General features: G+C 44.1%; 1 protein-coding gene across 4 annotated transcripts in view; it reads left to right on the top strand.

Annotated features, from left to right (window-relative positions):
• Positions 1-19,776, top strand: part of Slc35d4 (solute carrier family 35 member D4) — a 144,550-nt gene that overhangs the window by 29,101 nt on the left and 95,673 nt on the right. For 3 of the 4 annotated variants that reach the window (XR_012910331.1, XR_012910330.1, XM_075969289.1), the window contains 5 exons: positions 6,241-6,266; positions 9,982-10,033; positions 11,702-11,750; positions 14,569-14,614; positions 18,411-18,446. Coding sequence is in view for 2 of the 4 variants with exons in the window: in XM_075969289.1 (XP_075825404.1) it covers positions 6,241-6,266; positions 9,982-10,033; positions 11,702-11,750; positions 14,569-14,614; positions 18,411-18,446 (209 nt within the window). In the remaining 2 variants the exon portion in view is untranslated. Of the gene's footprint in view, positions 1-6,240; positions 6,267-9,981; positions 10,034-10,114; positions 10,627-11,701; positions 11,751-14,568; positions 14,615-18,410; positions 18,447-19,776 lie in introns of those variants that run through there. The other variant, XM_075969290.1, reaches the window with a different exon arrangement.

Below are 19,776 nucleotides of genomic sequence, written 5' to 3' on the forward strand. Positions count from 1 at the left end.
GCCCTTACTTTAAACGTCAGAGACCTGCTTTTCACTCGGTAGCCTGTCCTAGTTAGGGTTACACAGCCCTTACTTTAAACGTCAGAGACCTGCTTTTCACTCGGTAGCCTGTCCTAGTTATGGTTCCTGTTGCTCTGATGAAACACCAGAAACAACTGGAAGTGAGGGCAGTAGCGAGGGCAGGAACCTGGAGGCAGGAACCTGGAGGCCGTGGAGGGGTGCTGCTCACTGGCTTGCTTCCCTGGCTTACTCCACCTGCTTTCTTAGAGAACCCAGGACCACCAGCCTAGGGGTGGCTCCACCCACAATGGGCTGGGCCCTCTCACATCAATCACTAATTATGAAAATGCCCTATAGGCTTGCCTGAAGCCCAATCTTGTGGAGGATTCTTCTCAATGGAGGTTCCCTTAGCTTGGGTTAAGTTGACGTTAAAACCAGCCAGCACATGGCCCAAATGTAAGCCCTTTTCTCCCACCAGTTCCAGTGAGACTGCCTGGCAGTGGTCACTGATTCAGGGGACCCATCTTGCTTGATGATGGGCAGTGCAGCTGGACCTCAGGCCAGGGAAGAACCAGACCTTCAGGACACAGAATTTGGTGTGGGAAACCACTCTCACTTGTAGCTGGTCGCAACAGCACAAGGAAGCCCACAGCTGAGTGTCATACAAGGTGCTGGCCTTTGCTCGCTAGCGGAGACTGACTCTTCTTTCAAGGCCTAGCCTTATCTGACACTGGAAGGAACTAGAAGATCACCCGAGTCTTTGAATGAATAGAGCTACAGTTAAGGATGCCTGTGTTGGAGCATCTTCCCAGACAGAAAGAAAGACTAAGGGACCAGCAGAAAGATCAGCAAACAGTAATGAAGAGTAATGAAGCCAGACCTCTAAGGACGAGGCAATGAGGGAGGACCAGGGAGGTGAGTGAAGGAGCAGGCAGTCCACCAAGCCTTTGCCCATCGAGGCTTCTGCCCCGTGACATGAGCCTTGGGCACAGAAATCACATTTTACCTCCTCAGGCCAATGAAGTTAAAAAATGACCGTACAAACCATTACTGTTGGTTTTAACTATGCAGTCTGAAGGTTGCCCTATGCAGTCTCAAACTCAGGATAGGTATTTGAGATAGGAGATGGGTAACTGTGTTTGTTACTGTGAGTTTGGCTTTGTTAGTTTTGGGTCATAGAGACACGGCTAAGAATATCTGTCATCACTTTACATGTTGACTCTGTGGTTAGTTTAGGGCCCAAGATGCCCTTCTCGTGTACCTCAGGCTAGCCTGTAACTTGCTCTGTAGCTAAGGGCTATGCATGTGTTCCACCATATCCATGTTTGTGGTGCTGGAGATGGAACCCAGAACTTCATGCATGCTCTCCAAGCACCCTACCATTGAGCTACAGCCCCCCAACCTTTTTCAGGTGCATGTGTGTGTGTGTGTTATGGTTTGGTGACAGGGCATTATTTTCTCTACATCCCTAGTTTACTTCCTTTGACTCCCCTCCCTCGGAGCAGAGCCCTATGATAAACCTCTTTATACCCCAGGAGCAAGCCCCAGGGCTTCTGAGGTTCAAGTTCAGTTTCTGAGCTTTTTTTGGGGTGGGGGCTGAATCACGTCACTCAGGTTTTTAAGCCATGAGTTTAGAAATGAAGGCCTGTACCCCGACAGATTTCTGCTTCCTGGTTTGGTCAGGAAGATTCTACAGATGAGGGCATCAAGTCAAGTGAGAGAGCAACCCCAGGACTTTTCTGACCCTTCTTTACTTGCAAATTAGGATCAGGCTTCAAGATGAAAGAATTAGTAATAGTAACTAGGGAACACAGAATATTTAGAGTCTTTAACTCTATTTCCGTAGTCACACAAACCAACAAGCCATTTCTTTCTTTTCCTTTGAGACAGGGTGTTAGCCCAGGCTGTTTCAAACCTCTACTCACAGTGTAGCTGAGGATGACCTTGAAACTCTAACCCTGAGGTGTGTACAACACACCCAGCTAGCACCAGTTCTGATCAGAGTAAATGGCGAAGCAAGCAAGTGGGTGAGAATTTTAGTCACAAGCCTTTGGCTGGGGACATAACTCAGCTGGTAGTGTCCTTAGCTCATCTGAAGCCCTGGTTGTGGTGGCGTGTGCCTGTGGTCCTGGCAGTTGTCAAGTAGATCAGAAGGTTGGGGTCATACCTGGTTATGCAGGATGTGCGAGACCCTGTCTCTCAGAAAACCCACAAACCTCTCTCCATAGTGAAGGTAGTAAGATATAAGCAGCTGTAGGAAATGCAAAGGAAAAACACCAGAAAAGCCTGTATTTTTACAGACATTTTCCTTGTACACATATAGATGTACTGACACAATGGCTTTTCATCTGTCAAGTCTCAGACAGCCTACTGCTGTTGCTGCTCCATGTTGGATGAGTGTGTGTGAGCCAGTCCCTGTTTGCTCACACGTAGGTGGTTTCTTAGCACTTTGTCATTAAAATCTTCTTTGAGATGAAGATTTCTGGACTTCCGTTTGTTCCTTTGTTTTGATTTTTTTTTCGAGTCAGAGTCTCATTTTGTAGCTCTACCTGGTCTGAAGCTCACTCTGTAGACCCATGGGCTTGGACCACAGAGCTCTCCCTGCCTCTGCCTCCTCAGCACTTGGCCTTGAACTCTTGATCCCTGTGCTTCTGCCTCCACAGTTCTGGGACTCCAGGTCTGTACCAACAGATCTGGTATCCTGGAGACAAGGTCGCACTCTGTAGCCCAGGACCTGAAATGCCACCTGTGCCACCTCCTTGTTGTGTGATATGTTCTACGTCATTATAGCTGAGAACCTGGAAGGGTATATTTCCGTGACGGACACAGCGCTGTCTTCCTCACACGCTGTCAGATGTTACAGTCAGGGCCACTGAGGGGTCTCTTTGGGTAAGGGCTGCCTCCGAGCTATACAACGAAGTTTGAGTCTTGGAACCTACACAGTGGAAGAGAACTGACTGCCATGAGCTGTCCCCAGACCTGCTGATGTGCCCCCCACTAATAATAAATGTAAAAAATTATGAGGAGAGTTGGCTTTACCGTTATATATAAATTTATAAACTCCAGAGAGTAAAACTGACTCCTCCTGATATCATTCCCAGATTACGAGAGTTTACTTGGTATAGAGCCTGCAGTTCATTTCCACCATCCACAGCTCATTCTGTGTGTTCTCTCTCTGTTGTGCCGCCCCTCCCCTGCTGGCTCTGGCTGGAAGGGGATGGTGGCTTGTGGGATTAGCCTCATGGCCCGGTGTGTTAGAATACTGCCTCTGTTGGCTTGCTTTTCATCGTGTGTTGTTTGTACTAAACAGCAAACATTCTGCCAGGCCCGAAGTTGAGAGAGGAAAGTGCATTCACGACCGTTGTAAAGCTCGGAGTTGAGTAGGGAAGAGCTGACGTTAACACGTGGGCTCTGATGCCCCGAGGATCATATGTGGGCTGCAGCCATATGTGGGAACCACAGGGAAGCCTTTCCAGTGAGCTACATGGGATGGCTGGGGTTTTCTACACTTCAGGTAGGCAGAGGAAGCCATTGAAGGCTGGTGGCTAAAGGTCAGAGAGGTTATCACTGAAGAACTGGCAGGCAGGCTGTGCCATTACAGAGTCGGGTACAGAACAAGAATGTGGAGCCCAAACCCCAAGACTTTGGACAGCCTCTTCCCCAATTTCCTTCTCGTCTTGTCTGTTGACCCATAATTACACTAGACAATACAGGTAAAGCCCGGCACACTCGAATCCGTGCTTGCAGGAAATTAGACTATCCACAGTGATATCTGGATTATATCTTATTGTAATTGTTGTCATGTGACCATTTCTCCTCGGAACTGGGGTCGTTCTCACTGTGTAGTTCTAGCTGGCCTTGATCTTACAGCTCTCCTGTCTCAGTCTCCCAAGAACTGAAGCTATACACCTGTGCTACCATAATTAGCTGAGATAGGACTTCTAAGGAGTTGCATTTTGTAACCCCAAACCCTGAGATATTGGGAGTACTTATTTCTGGAGCAAGGCCCTGAAAATGAGAATGCCTTACAGTAATGACCAAGTTGTTCTCAGAGCCCTAGGGGAATGGCGCTGTGCAGTGAGCTTCGATTGCGTTATCACTGTTTCTCAGCCTCTTTAGTCTGTCTGAAAGGGTGTGAAATTTAAAAAAGATCCGGGCATGGTAGCTTATACCTGTAATCCCAGTTCTCAGGAGGCTGAGGCAGGAAAGTTATTTTGAGTTCAAGACCAGCTTAAGCTATATAGTGAGTTCCAGGCCAGTCTGAGATACAGAGTGTGCCTCATGAAAACAAAATAATTGGGTGTGGTGGTACACTCCTGAATCCCAGCACTGGAAGGTGAGGGAGTTCAAAGCCAACCTGGGATACATGATACCCTGTACCGAAAGAAACAAAGCCCAGACTAGGTAAAATGGGGGGGGGGGAGTTAATTTAATTAAAAAAAAAAAAACCTAAGAGGCTGACCTGTTAGGAACTGGATCGCTGCATGGTAAACCCTGCAGTGGTTGCTGGGAAGACATGCTATTCTTAGCAAAGGTAGACTGGCCCCACAACCCGTGCCCTCCATGCTTGCTTTCAGCTAGACTTGTGAGGGCTCCACTATCTTTAGCTTCTAATATAGCTTGAAAGACAGCACATTTTACAATAACAAGATCGAAGATGCAGGTCTTATGAGCCCAGGCACTCTACCCACTAGGGGGCAGCACAGCCATGCTTGTTCAAAAGACCCCAAAGATACAAGTCATAGCTTTGTTCTCGAATAGAAGCTGCTTATTAAAAGAACAAAAATGTGATCACTTACCAGCACGTGAAAACTTAATGTATCCTGAAGAGCAGACCACATTTGTCAGTGCTCTCTCTCTTCTCTCGGGCTGGGATGACAGGGGTGTGTCTCTGTGCCTGGCTGCAGCACTGTTCTAAGCAACACTCGATCTGAACAGGCGTCAGAAGTTGTAGCTTGTCCCAGATACTAAAATGATCCTGAAATAGCCAGATTTAAGCTGTCGTTCTTCCTCCTATTTCATCATAAAGCAGAAAAATCTGTGTGACTCTGCTAAAACTTTACTCTTCTGTGCCATGGGTTAATTTTACTTGATCTGATTAAAAAGACAGAGAGAGTCCAGGTTAGAAGTTCCTCATTTCAAGGCACTTTAAGTGCCGGGTTTACACTCTCCCAACCTGCTGTTTCTTCCTTCTCTCTGAGGGTGAGATAAATGCTCCTTATCCCCATTTCTGTTTCCAGAATTTCTGTTAGTCCGGAGAATGTCCAACATTGCCCAGTCAGAGCCGGTTGAGTGAAAGGGATCTTTAGGGAGACACAGGAGTAGCTGTGCACAATGATGCTTGCTTGGAGTTACTGCTACACAGGAGGCTGAGGCAGGATCGGTTGAGTTTAGGAGTTCAAGGACAGCCTGGGAAATATAACAAGACTAATTCTTTTCCCAAAACCATTAGCTCTGACAGGAAATATGGCTTAGAGGTTTTGACTCCTTTCTGCCTTCTCAGAGGACCTGCGTTTGGTTTCCAGCACCCACTCTGAGTGTCTTACACTCAGTCACCTTGTAACTCCAGCTCCGGCCTCTATGGGCATCTGCAAGTGGTGCATGTAAAGTCACACACACACTTAAATAATAATATTTTTTAAAAAGTCAGTAAACAAATGAATACATACACAGAGTCTAGAAGTTGAACAGGAGATTAGTTTCTTTTCAGATGTAGATCACATTGATTTCTCTCCATGTCCTTGGATTTGTGGGTAAGATTTGAAAATTGACACCGACATCATCTAGTTCATAAACAAACACTGTACCCGTGGTCAGAGTGCTTTGCAGAGGACTCTGCCGCCACCTGTCATTCTTTGTCTAAGCAACAGGAAGCAGCAGGAAACACTAGGGCAGCAAGCTCTCTTTAAAAGAGAAAAGATTTATTTACTTATATATTTTATGTATATGGAAATTTTGTCTGCATGCATGTGCCCCAGAAAAGGACATTGGATCCCACAGGACTGCTGTTATAGATAGTTGTAAGTCACTGTGTGGATGCTGGGAATCGAACTCGGGACCTTTGGAAGAGCCACCAGAGCTCTTAACTGCTAAGCCTTCTCTCCAGCCCCTGGCAGTGAGCTCTTAAGCCCCCTAAAAATTGGTTTAATAATTTATTTGCTTTTAATCTAAATATTTTTGTTGAAGGAAGTGAAGGAGTTTGGAAAGACTAATGTATTATGTCTTTTCTCTTTCATACAGAAAACATCGCCCACAAAGATCTGTAGGTAAGTTAAAAGAAAACAAACACCCCAAGGATGTCCGAGTAGACCTGATGTAAACTGTTGGGAAACAGTTGAAGGAGGAATTTCTTATCAGCAGTCATATATTTGTACTTTGTTTCTTATTTTTAAAATTATTTTTTCCTTTTTGCAATATTTTCTTTTTTGGAGATAGGGTATCTCTGGGTAGTCCTGGCTGTCTTGCAACTCACTATGTAGGTCAGGCTGGCCTTAAACTCACAGAGCTCCTCCTGCCTCTACCTCCCGAGTGCTGGGATCAAAAGGGTGCAATATTTTCTTGCAAGGGGAAAAACCAACCCATATTATATTTCTATGCTGAGTACACAAAACTTCACTAATTTTGCAGTAGTAGTGATGAACCAAATGAAAAATATGGAAACAACTTAAAATCTAAAAATAAACAAAACCGGAGTGGTGGTGGGATTGCTCAGTTCTTAGTGCTTACCACACAAGCACAATAGCACGATGCCCATGATCAATCCCCAGCTCCATTTTAAAAGCCTTGTAATTCCAGTGTGTGATATAATGGGAAAGGCATGGTTTTGAGACCCTGTTTCAAAAAACAAAGTGGATCTGGGCTTGAGAGCTCACTCAGTGGTTAAGAGCACTTGTTCTTGTGAAGGACCTGGTTTGAGTCCCAGCACCCACATGGAGGCTCACCACTTCCTCAGGCACCAGGCATGCATCTGGTGCACAGACATATATGTAAGTAAACATCATATGAATAATGTTGACTGAGGTTTCTGTCTGCTCAGTTCCCCAGCTGTTTAGTCCCAGAGAAAATCACATAGATGTCTCCATAAGTTATAAACTGATTAGCACATTAGCTCAGGCTTATTATTATCTCTTGTAACATATATTAACCCATTATTCTTACCTATGTTAGCCACATGGCTCCGTACCTTTTTCAGCGGGGCAGGTCACATCCTGCTTCTTTGGTGTCTGGACAGGACTGAAGAGAGCGCTTCCTTCTTCCCAGAATTCTCCTGTTCTCATTGACCTGCCTCTACTTCCTGTCTGGTTGTCCTGCCTATACTTCCTGCCTGGCTACTGGCCAATCAGCATTTATTTAAAGCATAATTGACAGAATATAGACAGTTCTCCCACACCAGAATAAAATAAATCTAAGAAAAACCCAGCAACGTGGATCATTCCTGAGGCATGACCTCTAGCCTGCGCATGCATGTACACTCCTGGTCCTGCTCATCTCCCGTGTGGCCTTCCACTCCTTGAGTCAGCCCTCAAGCCCATCAGGATTCTCCTTCCCACTAAAACCAGCCTGTTCTGTGCTGACCAAGAAAGCCGCTAACAGTCCCCACTCCTGTTTGCCATTATTGTCCTCTAGGACACTGAAAATTCACCATGGTATCAGGAGGGTAGGCTGAGTGCCAAGGCTTCTGGGCCACAGGCTGGCCTATGTTGTTCTGACCTTCCCAAAGGTAGGGTCTAGCTATGAGGGATCTTCAGGGCCTCCTTCTGCCTAGTGCTCAAATAGCAAGTCTGGGTACAGTATACAGCCACATATCAGTCAGGAGGACCACTGGGGTGGGTCATCATCATGTGCTGAGTTGTGACTTGTTCAGGTTGTTGTATGTTACATGGGTGTGCGTGTTTGTACATGTATATATGTATGTGATCTATAAAAAGAATATAGAATTTTGTACATAGATAACATTGGCATAAAATGCTTGATAATGCCATATGTAAACATCTCCTGAAAGTCACATATGGTGGCATAGAAAACCCTGTAATACCAACTTGTCAGAAGGCTGAGGCACAAGAATTGCAGGTTCAAAGTCAGCTTGGCATGGTTGGAGATCCTGTCTCATGATAAAAGTAAAAGCGGGGCTGGTATAGCTCAGGGGTGGAGCCCTTGCTTAGCATGTGTGGGTCAGGCCCCATTACTGAAACAACAAATGAAATAAAAATTTTTCCAGGTGAAGATGACAGCATCTGTACTGAATGCCACCGTTGTACAAAATGCCTGTGACCTCTTTTACTTGTCATTCGGTGTAACAAATTGTTAGCAGAGAAGGTGCCCAGGGCTGTGTTGTTGTCTTTATACAATGGCCAGAGCAGAGACTAGAGACAGAGCAGAGCAGAGGCTTGTGCTTTGGAGAGAATTGTTAGACAAAGCTTGCAGCCAGGAGCGTTCTGAAAATACCTCTGATTGGCTGTGGATTTTGTCCTTGCTGTTTGTTTGTTTTTGTTTTTCTAGACGGGGTTTCTCTGTGTAGCCCTGGCTGTCTTGGAACTCACTCTGTAGACCAGGCTGGCCTTGAATTTGGGAGATCTGCCTGCCTCTGCCTACCGAGTGCTGGGATTAAGGACATGTGCCACCACTGCCCAGCTGTGATGGGGTTTTGTAAGAGAACGTTTTAAACAATAGTCAGTAGAAATTAGACAGAATAATATAATCAAGTTTCTGTGTTTCCCAGTTCAGTGGCTCTAGCTTACAGATCCACCCACTGCTTCACTCCTGGATGACCGTGAAGCCAATCCCAGCTCTGTGGTTCCTCACCTGTATTTCAGGATTATAAGAGGTTTTTCTTAAAAAACTTTTTATCTGGGAAATAAAGATTAAAGTTTTAATTTTTTATTGTAATATTTTTATTAAACTAAATACTATGCATATATATCTCATATACATACACACATATATCTCATATATACATGAACCCATATATATAAATATAACTTAATGTATGTAAGAATATGTATTTCATTATTCATATTTTTCTGATCTACTTGAGAACAAATTGTATAGCCATAACCCTGTTCTTAAATACTTTGTATGTCTCCTAATGTCAGCCACCCCTGACATGACCAGTGACATTGGAAGCCTGGCATCCATCTGATGCTTTTGTTTGACCATTTGTGTTTTGTAACGGTTTCCCCTCCAGAGTGGCACGTGTCCTGCATATCCTTTAATCTTGGTCAGTTCTTCAACCGTTTTCTGTAGTTTTTTTACTTGCCTTCCCATTAAAAGTTTTTAAAACTACAATTATTTATTGTGATGTGTATGTGTGTGTGTTGTGCACACATGTGATTGTACCGAAGCGTGTGTGATGTGTGGAGGTCAAAGGACAACTTACTGGGGTTAGTTCTTTCCTTCCACCATGAGTGGCCATCAGGTCTGGGGACAAGTGCTTCTGCCTTCTCAGCCAGCCTGGTCTCCAACATTTGTGTATCATTTCCTCATGGCTCAGTTCAAAGCCACAGACTCGACACCGTGTCCTGAGGGCACCTTGTCAAGAGCACATGATGGATATGCCCTATTATTAGAGATCTTGAGATCAGTTATTAGTAGCGGTGGATAAGACATAATGTACTTTCCACGCGCATTCATTTAGTAGTTGACATGGTTGTGATCTGATCTCCCAGTTTGCCTCTTTCGTATCTGGGGGGATCTGTGATGAACAGGAACACTTTTGGGGTAAGCCAACTCTAGTTTTCAGGAACTCTGTGAATACTGGGCTTTAGGGACAAGCCAGCTGAGTCACAGAGGAGGAAGTGCCCAGCTGTCAGCAGAGCACGTGACTGTGAGGTACAGATAGCGGGACTCTCAGGTGGTCAGAGTACCTGGGTGGTCTCAGAGCTTCCAGTGGATGCGTGTGTCTCCCCTCCCCAGCCCTACACTCTCTGAGACATGCTTTGATGTTGAAAGCTGACGTTGCCTGTTTTATCTGCCTGTTCACAGTGCCCTCTTCCTTGCGGCTGCTGCAGGGTGCCTTCCCTTCCAGGACGCACAGGTAAGTCGAGTGAACTCACGGCACCGTCAAAGCCTTTCGTAGCTCACATCAGACATTTAGTGTTCTCTGCCTTTCTTTCAGAACAATAGCCTGGCCCTGCAGAGATGGTCAGACGCTACCAGGATGGCCACCTTCTCCAGGCCTTCAACAGTGGCTGTGGGCAGCATGTCATTGTCTGACCAGCCTTGGGAACCTGTGATCCCTCACCCGAGTCACCCCAGCTTTGAGCAATCAATCACAGTTGATTTTCCTTCTTCCTCTGCAGAGTGGTTTTCACTGACATCCTGGGCCCAGGCTGTTTATCTTAGGAGGCCCTTAGAGACACATTTCAGCCCTAGTGATCATCTCATTGCTAGATTTTCCTTTCTTACCTTTCCCCCCTTTCTTCCCTGGCATTATCAAGACTCTACCAATGGTCAGGTACTGAGCTGGGCTCCAAGGATACGTACATTAGTGTGTTTCAGCAGACACTGGAGGCTGTTTAGAGCAAAGGAGAGGGAAACAGGCCATGGCAACAGATCATCATGACAGGGGGAGATAATAAGGCTGGGAAGAACCTAAGAGGCTCAGGGGCCCTAGCAGTAACAAACATTTATGGGGACTTGCCTTATGGTGGGCTCTGTGGCAATGATTTATATACTTTGTCACCTGCAGAGAACCCTGGAGAGAATTGGGGTGGGGGTGGGAGGTGAGGGGGACCTGGCTGGTGTGGAGGTCAGCCACAGGGTGGCAGGCAGCCACCATGGTTGAGGAGGAGTGGAGCATTGAAGAAAGAATCAGAAAACCCAAGTGTCAGAAAAAGCATATGTAGGTTCTGGCCAGTATCTGGCGAAAGAGAAAAAAGGACAAAATTACATCTGTCTTGGTTAGGGTTTCTATTGCTGTGAAGAGAACCATGACCACGGCAACTCTTATAAAGGAAAACATTGAACTGGGGTGGCTTACAGTTCAGAGGTTCAGTCCATTATCATCATGGTGGGACATGGCAGAGTGTAGGCAGACATTCTGCAGGCAACAGCACATGATCTCTGACATTAGGAGTAGTTTGGGCATGGGAGAACTCAACGCCCACTCCCAGAGTGACACACTTCCTCCTACAAGGTCACACAACTGCAACCAAGCCACATTTCCTATTAATGCCACTCGCTGTGAGCTTATGGGGCCAATTACATTCAAACTAGCACAGCATCTTTCTGAGTTAGAAAGGTGGAAGACAGCTGAACCCCATTGCAGCCAGTAGGGACTGTGCTGGGAAGTAAACAGTAAGTCTTTAAAAGAATAATTATTCCATTTGTTCGTTTAGCATGTTTTAAGGTGAGCCAGCTTTCCTAGAGTGGTCCTGCATTTCTGTGGGTAGTTCCCTGCCAGGTCGTGGACCCACCCAACCAGATTACCTCTTAAGGGAAGAGACAATGGCTTGTCTCCATTTTTTACCAGGACAGTCATACAAGTGTTTGGATGTCATGGATTTACATTCTAACACATTGGTGGGGGACAGAGGGGACAGTGGAGAACCCAGGAAGATGTCTGGGGAGATGAGCTGATTCTAGGTCTGGAAAAGAGGCTCCGGAGCCTTAAGCTCGCTCTTCACTTGGCTCCTGCCCGCTGTACAAATTTCTGTTTGTCTATAACTTAGCTTTTCCTTTTCTTTTTAATTCTGTGTTACAGTTTGATGCAGATGGATATTCTTGGGCTGTCATTCACTTATTTTGTGTAGGTGAGTTTTTAAAGTGTTTATTTAAATGGTTGAGGACTGTTATTAAGCTCTTATTGTGTAGCCATTTTTTAAGTGACCCTATACAATAGGGAAATTAATTAAGATATTAAGGTTAAAGTTAAGTGGAAATTTTCTAGATTTTTCTTTTTCTACTTTGGACTTCTCCTCAGGTATTTCTATTTCCAACATAACTTCTCTTTTGTGTCAAACTCTCCTTGGTTTGGGTTTTACTTGTAATGTTAGTTGTTCTTCCGTAAAAACGGCAGACTTAGTGTATGCGAGGAGACTCAGTAAAGAAACTACTGATGCGACCACCCTATTAGGGGCAAGATTTTTATTGTGGGTAAGAGAGAAACTATTCAGAGGCATCTGGAAGGGGCCACAGCAGAGAGAAGTAAAGCAGGTTGGACATGGCCAGGACTAGGGAATTGGGAGAGCAGAGAGAAGAGTAGAGCTATGGAGAGAAAGAGCATAGCAGAGAGAGAGAGAGAGAGAGAGAGAGAGAGAGAGAGAGAGAGAGAGAGAGAAGAATGCTTGAGACAGGGAGAAAGCACCACAGTACAGGAGTGGACAAATGTGGATTTAAGGAAGCTCAGTAGCTGCTGGGAAGGACTCCTTTTTGGGATGGAAAACTTGTTTCACAAGTTTCAAAGGAATGCTTGCTTTATCTAAGCCACTGGAAATCCTTCTATGTAGTCCATCTGGAACTCATTTCTGAACATGTAGGCTTCCTGAGAGACAATCAGAATGTCATGTCTAAAATTCTTCCAGTAGCAAACAAAAAACCAAAAGATGAAATCAAAAGACAATCTAATTTATTTCAAGTCATGAGTTCAGTGTATCTTGTTTGGTTTTGTTGCAATAAAAAATCTCATAGGTTTCCTTCTTTATGGGCATCATGGGAAGGAAGTGGAACTTGCTGTTAGCAGTGCCACCTGGACCACCTGGTCACTCTTGGTCAAGTGCTTCCCCTGGCAACCGCAGTGACTGACCTGGTCATGGGATTTGTATTCCTGCAACCCTTCGGTTCATTTCCTCCTGTCAGTGTATGAAAGAGGGAGAAGGGGCCAGCGCCCTTTTGGGGCCTTTCCCTGTGAAATTGATGAACCAGCTTGTCTCCATCTTAGGCTTAAAAGCCACTTATAGCAAAGACAAACTAGGCTCATTCCTATGTATGATTAAACCTCTTTTTTTCCAGAATTGGACTATGTCACAGCTGTAACCTTAGCTACAAATGGTTCTATAGTGCCTTTTCCAGGAATGGCAATTATGTCTTTGTTTCAAAAAATTGTCTATAACCATTTAGCAAGCCTATCTTCTTTCAAAAGGGTTCTTATGACTACCTTATTATGACCACCATGCAATCATGTCTCTGTTTCTGGAGGTTGTTATGACTACCTTGTTATGACCACCATGCTATCATGTCTCTGTTTCTGGAGGTTGTTATGACTACCTTGTTATGACCACCATGCTATCATGTCTCTGTTTCTGGAGGTTGTTATGACTACCTTGTTATGACCACCATGCTATCATGTCTCTGTTTCTGGAGGTTGTTATGACTACCTTGTTATGACCACCATGCTATCATGTCTCTGTTTCTGGAGGTTGTTATGACTACCTTGTTATGACCACCATGCTATCATGTCTCTGTTTCTGGAGGTTGTTATGACTACCTTGTTATGACCACCATGCAATCATGTCTCTGTTTCTGGAGGTTGTTATGACTACCTTGTTATGACCACCATGCTATCATGTCTCTGTTTCTGGAGGTTGTTATGACTACCTTGTTATGACCACCATGCTATCATGTCTCTGTTTCTGGAGGTTGTTATGACTACCTTGTTATGACCACCATGCAATCATGTCTCTGTTTCTGGAGGTTGTTATGACTACCTTGTTATGACCACCATGCAATCATGTCTCTGTTTCTGGAGGTTGTTATGACTACCTTGTTATGACCACCATGCTATCATGTCTCTGTTTCTGGAGGTTGTTATGACTACCTTGTTATGACCACCATGCTATCATGTCTCTGTTTCTGGAGGTTGTTATGACTACCTTGTTATGACCACCATGCTATCATGTCTCTGTTTCTGGAGGTTGTTATGACTACCTTGTTATGACCACCATGCTATCATGTCTCTGTTTCTGGAGGTTGTTATGACTACCTTGTTATGACCACCATGCTATCATGTCTCTGTTTCTGGAGGTTGTTATGACTACCTTGTTATGACCACCATGCTATCATGTCTCTGTTTCTGGAGGTTGTTATGACTACCTTGTTATGACCACCATGCTATCATGTCTCTGTTTCTGGAGGTTGTTATGACTACCTTGTTATGACCACCATGCTATCATGTCTCTGTTTCTGGAGGTTGTTATGACTACCTTGTTATGACCACCATGCAATCATGTCTCTGTTTCTGGAGGTTGTTATGATTAACTTGTTATGCTTATATTCTCTTCCTGTAATCCCACCAAATCTCCCATTGGAATTCCCTTACCGCTAAGCTATAGAAACCTTATATTCTTTATGTCTGCTGCTGACCTCTCAAACCCCTCCTTAGGAGGAGGCAGCCCATATATAAAAAAGCTTGCTTTAGTTAATTGCTTGCTTTAATTAATTTGACCACGATGATGTGGGCCAGTGGTCTTTCTCCTCCCATCTTTGGAACTGACAACATAGGGAGAAGGGACCAGCACTCTTTTGGGGTCTGGGGAGCCCAGCTGCCTTTCCCTGTGGATTTTCTGCTTTTCTGGAAGTGTAGGCAGCTCTTTAAACAGAAGGTACCAATGACTTGTGTCCCTTATTTTCTAGGGGCTTACAGAATACTTCGGAAATCCCAGAAGCCCAGCGTGTTAAGGTGAGTTCTTAACATCTGGGGAGTTGGTTGACTAAAGAGATGTGACCCACATATGATACAGTCTTCCCTCTAAGCCATCTCTCGTTGTTCATTGGGCCACTTACCTCTTGGCCGATTGTCACCAGCCTTTAACAATATGTGCAGAGGCAAGGAAGTCTCCTATTCTTTAGGCACAGCCATCTAGGTGGTGATTTAATGAAACGCCCGTACTTTTAGTTTTTCAGGGTGCCACTTGACAGTACCTAGCTCAGAAGGGCAACTTCTGTGTTCTTGATTCCACTGCCCCTGAAATCTGACTCAGTTTTTATATCTGGAAGTCTCCCTAGTTTCCAGTCATTGTAGGTAGCCAATGAAACAGTCTTGGTGAGTGTAAAATTTAAAAAAAAATTAAAATTTAAGTAAAAGGAAAGAATTCTTGTTTCCACCGAGCTGGGGCCTGAGACTGGCCAGCTGGCCTCTGGGTGTAGAGATGCCTGGAGGTCCGGAGAAGAAGGCCTAGGGGATGACTCCTGCCCCTAGGCCCTGCCCCTGTGACTTTTATTTCTTGGGTTGCCTTTTGTTCTTTGAATGAAGTATTTTTGCAGCCAGAAGCCAGCAGAGCCAGGTGCGGTTGTGAATACCACTAAATTTGTCTTTGGCAGGAGAATCTAGAGTTCAAGGCTTGACTAGGCTCCATAGAGAAACCATGTCTCAGAAAAAACAAAGCCACTCAAAGTACATGATGCCCACTTAAATCTGAGGTTGGATGAATAGCACATGGTTCTTTAAGTAAGTACCATGTAGTGTTAGAACATACACTGAGATAGAAGGTTTTAGCTGAATTTTGTACTTGTATACTCTTGATTTTAAAAGAGAAATACTGTGTATGCATATGTGAGGTTTATGCCATGGTTTGTATGTAGGCGAGAAGACAGCTTGTTTTTTGGTTTTTTGTTTTTGTTTTTGTTTTGAGACAGGATTTTTTTTTGTAGCTTTGGAACCTGTCCTGGAACTCAATCTGTAGCCCAGGCTGGCCTCGAACTCACAGAGATCTGCCTGCCTCTGCCCCCTGAGTGCTGGGATTAATTGCGTGGGACACCACCACCCAACAAAAAGACAGCTTTTGGGAGTCAGTTTTCTCCTTCTCGCATCAGTCCCGAGAGAGCAAAACAAGGGCCTCAGAACAGCAATACCAGCTGAGCCATGTCATGGCCCTGGATTTTTGTCTGCTAAGGAAACCAGCCCTGAAAGCCAGGGCATCCAGCAGTCCATGATGGTTGATAGAGTTGATAATGACTCTCTTGAAAGTAGTGAACACATAAATGGGAAGCAACTGACCCAGGTGAGGTGTGTATTAGCTCTAAACTGGCAACTGTGTTCAAAAGGAATGGGCCCATTATGGAAGGGGTTTAGAATTTGTATTTCCTGTTTCTTGACAGTCACATGCATGTCCAGTGCTATAGTGGGCTTTTTCATTCTAATCTTACTCCTAGTTTGAGGGAACTGGTTCATTCTTTACTTACCTGGATAACTAACTTGAAATAAGAATATACTTTGTTTGATCCTGAAATGTGTTGGGTGTAGGCATAAGTTTCTGTCCTGCCTGGTCCTGCAGCTGTTCAGTCCCAAAGAAACACATAGAGCTTATATTAATTATAAACTGTTTGACAAATTAGCTCAGGATTATTATTAACCAGGTCTTACAACGTAAATTAACCCATAATTCTTGTCTGTGTTTAATGTGGCTTAGTACCTTTTCTCAGTGAGGCATTCTCATCTTGCTTCTTCTGCATCTGCCTGGTAACTGACTCTTTGCCTTCCCTCTTCCTAGAATTCTCTTAGTTTGGTTGCTCCACCTATACTTCCTGCTTGACTACTGACCAATCAGCACTTTATTAAACCAATATGAGTGACAAATAATGTACAAGAGCATTATCCCACAGCAGTTGGTTAGTTTGTCTGGTTTATTTTCTTCTGAGTTTTACCATGTCAGTAATTTAGCTTCTAATTTTCCTCCCTCCCTCCCTCCCACCCTCCCTTCCTCCCTTCCTTTGTTCCTTCCTTCCTTCTTTCTTTCATTGAAGGAGTGTATGAGATAGAGAGGAGGTGTGGAGAAACTGGGAGAAACTATAATTAGGATATATTGTGTGAGAAAGGAGGATCCATTCCCTTTCTCTCTCTCTCTCATTAAAATAGAACAGATTTCTAAGAGATAATAACCAAACATGGCAAAATAAAATACAGTAAGATGAATAAAAAACTTTCATATTGAAGTTGGACACAGCAACCCAACAGGAGGGAAAAAGTCCCAAAAGTAGGTACAAGAGTCAGAGACTCATTCATTTTTCTCAAGAGTCCCATAAAAACACCAAACTAATAGCTACAATGTAATATATTATATATTATATACACAGAGGACCTGGTGCAGACCTGTGTAGGCCTTGCGCTTGCTGCCTCAGTCTCCGTGAGCTCATGTGCACCTTGCTTAGTTGATTCAGAGGCCTTTGTTCTCCTGGTGTTGCTGTGTCTCTGGGTCTTACAGTCTTTCTGCCACCTCTTCCATGGAGTTCCTTGAGCTCTGAGGGGACGGATTTGGTAGAGACCTCCAATTTAAACTCTGCATAATGTCTGGTTGTGGGTCTCTGGATCTGTTCCCATCTCCTGCTGGAGGAAGCCTCTCTGATGAAGACTGGACAAGGCACTGATCTATGACTATAGCAGAATATCACCAGGAATCAGTTCTATCTATCTATCTATCTATCTATCTATCTATCTATCTATCTATCTATCTATCGTCTGTCTATCTATCTATCTATCTATCTATCTATCTATCTATCTATCTACTATCTGTCTATCACCTATCTTATCTATTTATCTATCGTCTATCTATCTATCTATCTATCTATCTATCTATCCATCTATCATCTATCTGTCTGTCTATCACCTATCTAATCTATCTATCATCTATCTATCACCTATCTAATCTATCTATCTATCTATCTATCTATCTATCTCTATCTATGTATGTATCATCTGTCTATCACCTATCTAATCTATCTCTATCTATTTATCTCTGTTATCAATCTGACTTTCTATCTATCTCTATCATCTGTCTGTCTGTCGACTATCTCTATCATCTATCTGTCTGTCTCTATCATCTGTCTGTCTGTCTATCTATCTATCTATCTATCTATCTATCTATCTATCTATCTATCTATCTACCATCGTCTATCATCTATCTATCTATCTACCTATTGTCTGTCTGTCTGTCTATCTATCTATCTATCTATCTATCTATCTATCTATCTATCTATCTATCCATCCATCCATCCATCCATCTATCTGCCAGTTGTCTTTGGTTTTACATTAAGTTTTACCTTAGGACTGTCTAATCTCTGGTTCCTTCTATGGAGTGGGCCTGAAGTCAAATCAGACATTGGTTGGCTGTTCCCACAGTTCTGTGCCACCACTGATTGCACTAGCATATTGTGCAGACAGGACAGATTGTAGGTCAAAGGTTGGTGTCCACATTTCTCTTTCCGTAGTTTGCAGAGTCCCTTCCCTCACCAAAGAGATGAGAACATGGGCTGAGGACTCCATGTAGGCACCAGCTCTCCATGTTCAATGAGCTGTGTGAAATTTAAAGTCACTTCAGGTCAAATGACAAGAATTGAATGTGAAATGCTCCTTCTCCTTTGATAATTTATAAAATTAGTAACTTAGAGGTAGAATTTATTAATACAGTAAAATGACCATTTATAGATTTAAAAATTCTTTTTATTATGAGTCTTCTCTTTTTCTCTCTTCAATTTTTCAGTGACATTGACCAGCAGTACTTGAACTATATATTCAGGTAAGACAGAATTTACGTCTTTTCAAGAATAACGTGTATCCTGGTTAGAGATGAGTTTTTGATTTTCCGATAATATTTTGATTAGTGAATTTTAAACAAGTTGGCTTGCTAGGAAAGCCAGTTTAAAATGTTGTGAGTTGATCACAGTCTGAAGAATCCAAATGGTTGTTCTTAGCCAAAGCAAGAAAAGCCTGTTTGCCTGAGCTTCAGAGGGTTCCATACTTCCCCCTGAAGGTGCCCACACCTTTGCTTCCAGACTGCATCCTGAATTCCTTTTACAAGTAGTTCTGAGCTTAGCTCTTGTCTACACACACACACACACACACACACACACACACACACACACACACACACACGAGGGTACGAGCAGAGCGCCAGAGGCCAGATCCCACTGATGTGAGCTTCAGACACTCTCAGAATTATAAATTTAATCTAGACTTTTGGCTCTTTTCATGGTGTATTTGTTAAGGTGGTTAGTCAGGTCTGAAGCTTACTGTGTAACTTTTAAGTATGGCATATGGACTCCTGTGTGCGCCTGTACCCCAGCAAATCAGGGGATGGGTCATCCTGCTATATGGGATAGTCAGGATGGGTCTTGGGCTTTAGCAGCCTCAGGCTACCTGCTGCAGACTTGGCTGAGAAACTGAGACTTGCTGCTGAGGATCCAAGAGTGCCTGACGTCCAGACTTGCAGCGAGAGGACCATGTTAGATGTCTACCTCAGCACTTGGTGGTGGTGATTTCTGATGGAATCCCTTGGCGTTCAGCATCCCCTGCAGCTCCATCTCAGAGAAACTCAACCCAGCAGTTGTTAAAACGCCCTTTAGTATTTTGATTTTTGTTAGGTTGTCTGTGTTTGTTCACACGTGCGTGCACATGAAAACAATACTGGCAGAGGCCGGAAGATCTTCTGGAGTTAGAGTTACAGGTGTTTGTGAGCCTCATGATATGGGTGCTGGGAATTGAATTCAGGTCCTCTGTAAGAGCATTACGCACTAACCATTGAGCCAGCTCTCCAGCCCCTATAGCACTGTTTTGAATGTAAAACTTACTCTGAGCATGGCTGTTTGTTACCTTTATACTCAGCAAAAACAAAACAAAAAACTTCATTTATTCATGCTGCTGTGCTGTGTGTTTGTATGAGGTCAACTTCCGGGCTCTCCCTCTGTCGTTTACCTTATTTTGTGAGAGAGGGTCTCTCACCTAACCCGGAGCTTGTCATTGCAGCTAGGCTGGCTGGCAGGCTGGCAGGCAAGCCCCTGGGATCTGCCTGTCTCTCCCCTTTTCCAAAAAATTGCCAGTGGTTCTTGGTATTTCAATGTGTTTTCCAG

Source organism: Microtus pennsylvanicus, chromosome 4 (assembly GCF_037038515.1).
Source record: "Microtus pennsylvanicus isolate mMicPen1 chromosome 4, mMicPen1.hap1, whole genome shotgun sequence".
NCBI lineage: Eukaryota > Metazoa > Chordata > Mammalia > Rodentia > Cricetidae > Microtus > Microtus pennsylvanicus.